Source organism: Boleophthalmus pectinirostris, unplaced genomic scaffold, assembly GCF_026225935.1.
Source record: "Boleophthalmus pectinirostris isolate CB_2022bp ecotype Guang Dong unplaced genomic scaffold, ASM2622593v1 HiC_scaffold_21, whole genome shotgun sequence".
Lineage (NCBI taxonomy): Eukaryota > Metazoa > Chordata > Actinopteri > Gobiiformes > Gobiidae > Boleophthalmus > Boleophthalmus pectinirostris.
The window spans coordinates 37503976-37508118 of record NW_026571175.1 but is presented as its reverse complement, the minus strand read 5'-3'; the positions used below and the strand labels follow the sequence as shown (position 1 = coordinate 37508118).

The 4143-nt window shown below is 48.5% G+C and overlaps 1 protein-coding gene across 1 annotated transcript; it reads right to left on the bottom strand.

The window, feature by feature from the left end:
- Nucleotides 1-2244: 2244 nt before the first annotated feature.
- On the bottom strand, nt 2245-3305 carry LOC129410040 (uncharacterized). Its single transcript, XM_055157121.1, has 2 exons — nt 3278-3305; nt 2245-3095 (listed from the first exon to the last, which is right to left on the bottom strand). The coding sequence occupies exons 1-2, from the start codon at nt 3303-3305 to the stop codon at nt 2245-2247; spliced, it is 879 nt and encodes a 292-aa protein (XP_055013096.1).
- Nucleotides 3306-4143: the final 838 nt, after the last annotated feature.

Genomic DNA, 4143 nt, shown 5'->3' with positions numbered 1-4143 from the left:
CTTCAGAATCACTGACACAGATCCAACATTTATGTACATTTGTCTGAACACATTCTGTACTGTACAGGAGACAAGAGTCCCTCAGCCAATCAGGACGCAGCGGGAGGAACATGATACACGTTCATACACTGTAAAAAAAAAAAAAAAAAAGCATGCAAAATTGCACTAAAAATAATCCACGAAACAGACAGACCATGAAAAGTGAACCGTGATATAAAGAGGGACTGTAACATGATTCAGATTCCATTTATGATTTAACAAAATGCTGATGTAGCGTTTAGTTCTGTTTAACATGAGCCCGTGTGACGGAGGTGATGGAGGAGATGGAGCTGGAGGTGACGGAGCTGGAGGTGACGGAGCTGGAGGTGACGGAGCTGGAGGTGACGGAGCTGGAGGTGACGGAGCTGGAGGTGACGGAGCTGCTCTGGCCTGTTCTCGGGGCTTCAGGACAAATTGCTGCTGTTCCTGTTGTGAGCGTCTGTAAACACTGTCGGCCATTTTGACACAAATAACACTCAAAGTGTTGGACGTGACTCGGCTGTTACAGAGCTGACTCTGAAACTGTTCACTACAATATCATTTACCACAAGGCTCAGAGTGACTGTGACTGTACTATAAATATAATATATATGTACTATATATACTACTGTAGTAAAAGTACTGAGGAACTTTACTCTTACCTGAGGAAACGTTGTGTCTTCCTCTGTGAGTCTGAAGTGATAAAGTTTTTATGTGATCATCTGAAATGATTCTCACATTGTGTGTCATGTGTTTCTAGTTTGTCTCATTTTTGTGTCAGTCTTTTGAAAAAATCTGATTTTTAAGTTTTGTCCTTCGCATTTCTTGCATTTCTAATTATAAATCAGAAGTTACGTCTCGACTTTTCCTCTTACTCATTTTTCATCCGTCTTGTTCTTCAGATTTATTCAGAGTCGAGTTGAGAAGATCTGAGCAGATGCCCTCCCAGAGGAGCAGCAGCTCTACTCAGAGCTCCTCCAGTGTGACTGAGCTCCCCAACCTCATTTCTAAAGGAGCACCAGAGTCATGATGTGGCTCCGTGTGTGTGGAGCCGTTAGTGTCTCGTAGTTTTGCGTGGCTCATTTTGGAGTTTTGTAAAACAAACGTGCTGATGTCAGAATCTCCCTCCTGCTCAGTGTTTGTGTTTGTGACTCCAGCTGATTCAGTCACACAGAGTCACTTCCTCCGCGGCTCCCCGTGACCCCCCCACGACCCCCTGGGGCCCCCCCGTGACGCCCTTGTCCCCGGGCCCGGCGCTGCGCCCGTGCGCACGTCTGCAGCCGCTCATCAGCATCATTCATGCACAGAACGCCCCACCGCCGCCGCCGCCGCTGCGCTTAGCAACAGTTGCTACGTGAAACAGTGTTGAACTGCACCTCTGTGTGCCTCTTCAAACCCCAATGACTCATCCACGCGCCGGAGCAGCGCAGCTCTGACCCTGACCCTCTCCTCCTCTTCCTCATTACTTTATAATGTATTCACCACCGCCCGCCCCGCTATGGGGAGGAAGCACAATTTGTGCTCCATTTTATTAACAAAAAGCTTCCATCCAGGAGCCCCAGCGCAGGCCTGGCAGCGCGGAGCCGTGGGGGACCTCCGCTCTGTGGGCCCCCGCGCGACGCCGCCATTACCACTGTTTGTAATCACAGGAGCTGAATACCTTGGCTGGAAGTGAGGGAGAGGAAAGAGGAGGAGGAGGAGGAGGAGGAGGAGGGATGGAGGGATGGAGGGAGAGGAGAGGGAGGGGGGCAGCGCTGAGGAAGAGTGTTTGGGCTCCTTGGCGGAGCTGAAAATGCAGCACTATCATAGCAATGTTGTGTTTACCCCAGCGGGGGGCGAGCGGAGAGTCAGGGAGGAAAGACTGCGCACAGGAAAATGAGCAAAATACATAAATACATACATCAGGCCGAGGCAGGACTCATTTTAATATAAATAGGAGACACGCCGAGAGACGCTTCTGCCGCTTCTCTCCACCGTAATCTCCAGCGCAGGAACAGTCGAGTTTCACAGCAAAGTCAGGATGTCAGACGCATTCGGCGACGGTTGCCAAGGCGACGCTGACAGAGGGCCGTGGCCGTGGACCCCCCCCTCCTCTACTCTCCTCCTCCCCCTCCTCTACTCTCATACCCCCTCCTCCCCTCTTCCCCCCTCGCTCTCTTTCTCCGGTCAGCGTGCGTTCACTCACAGAACGTTTTTCTCTGGAGCAGCAGCAGAGTCATTGTGCAATCAGAGCCTGGCGGTCGGCGGTGGGGCTGTTGGCTGTTGGTGGTCGACAGTGGGGCTGTTAGCAGTTGGGTGGTTGGCGGCCGTCTGTTGGTGATAGGGCAGTGGGGCGGTTGGTGGTTGGTGGTGGAACTGTTGGCGGTTGGTGGTGGAACTGTTGGCGGTTGGTGGTGGAACTGTTGGCGGTTGGGTGGTTGGCATAGGGCTGTTGGCGTTTTGGTGGCCAACCATGGGGCTGTGTGGTGTTTGGGTGGTCGGCGGTCGGCGGTTGGTGGTGTTTGGGTTTTTGGCGGTGGGGCTGTGTGGTGTTTGGGTGGTCGGCGGTTGGTGGTGTTTGGGTGGTTGGTGGTGGGGCTGTGTGGTGTTTGGGTGGTCGGCGGTCGGCGGTTGGTGGTGTTGGGTGGTTGTGGTGGGGCTGTGTGGTGTTTGGGCGGTCAGCGGTTGGTGGTGTTTGGGTGGTTGGTGGTGGGGCTGGGTGGTGTTTGGGTGGTCGGCGGTTGGCGGTTGGTGGTGTTTGGGTGGTTGGTGGTGGGGCTGTGTGGTGTTTGGGTGCTCGGCGGTTGGTGGTGTTTGGGTTTTTGGTGGTGGGGCTGTGTGGTGTTTGGGTGGTCGGCGGTTGGTGGTGTTTGGGTGGTCGGCGGTTGGCGGTTGGTGGTGTTTGGTGGTTGGTGGTGGGGCTGTGTGGTGGCGGGGCAGGTGGCGGTCGGAGTAGTGGGACGGTGTGGTGGAGTAGGATGGAGATGGAGGCTGGAGCCCCTCCTCTGGAGCACAGGGTCGGGGACACGTCTCCGCAGAATGGACCACCCCAACACTCACACAGGTTGGGTTCTCGTGCTTCAGTTTCTCGATTCTCACTGAAACGTGATGTGAGTTTCAGTTCAGGTTTATTCGCCGTTTGTAACAAATCATAAAAACACGTCCTGAAGACCACGTTTTCCAGGTCTGTTTGTGACGAGGAAACGCCACGAGAACAAAGATCAGAAACTAGAACAGAACTCGTCGATTCTAAACAGTTCGCAGTGAAGTTCTTCCTCACGTCCCTTCTGCGTCCAGAGCGTCCTCATTATTCACCACTCTGAGTTTATGAGCGTATTTTCATAACTCCAGTCACTGTACAGGTAACAACAACTACAATGCTAACAGCACTCTTCCTGAATATCTGACAATGAAGTGCTTTATATATATATTTCTGTTTTCTTTCTAGACCTGACTGCAGCCTTAGGGATTTGAAAATTGTACCAGATCAGATTTCAGTTTTGTGCATTACTTTTGGGGACCTGATATTTGTCCCCACGATGTTACAGAGTTATTAAGGATTTAAACTTATATGTTAATTTTTTTGTGTAATATATAAAAGCCTATTTTCACTTTATTTACATCTGATAGATCATTTGTCTTTAAAATATGACACAATGATTGGGAAAGTCCAAAAACACATTCACTTTTGTTTATATCGGCCAATATTTTTGACCTATTTCCCAACTGTTTTATTTATTTTGTATTTTTTTCCAGTATTCATTAGTCTTGATGTTTTGTTTTGTTTTGTTTGTGAAATACATGAACTTTTCTCTTTTATAAATATAAAAAAGAACAATTTGCTTGGTCAGATCTGTTTTCATTTTCATTTTTATTAACTATATTTGATGAAACTTTACACGTCCTTTTTTGAATTAATCTCTTACAGCAAAATAACTGTTGAGTGTTTCTGCTTTTCCCAGTAATAACAACAACAACAAAAAACACCAGAATCTTTGTCCATTTTTATTTATTCAACACAAAATTTACATTCAAATACAGACAAGAGACAAGTTCATCAATGTTTTATTGGAGGATATCATATTTTTTTCTGTTAATCTGTGTAAAAAAAAACAATTCAAAGGAATAAAAAAGGGAAGGTAAAAG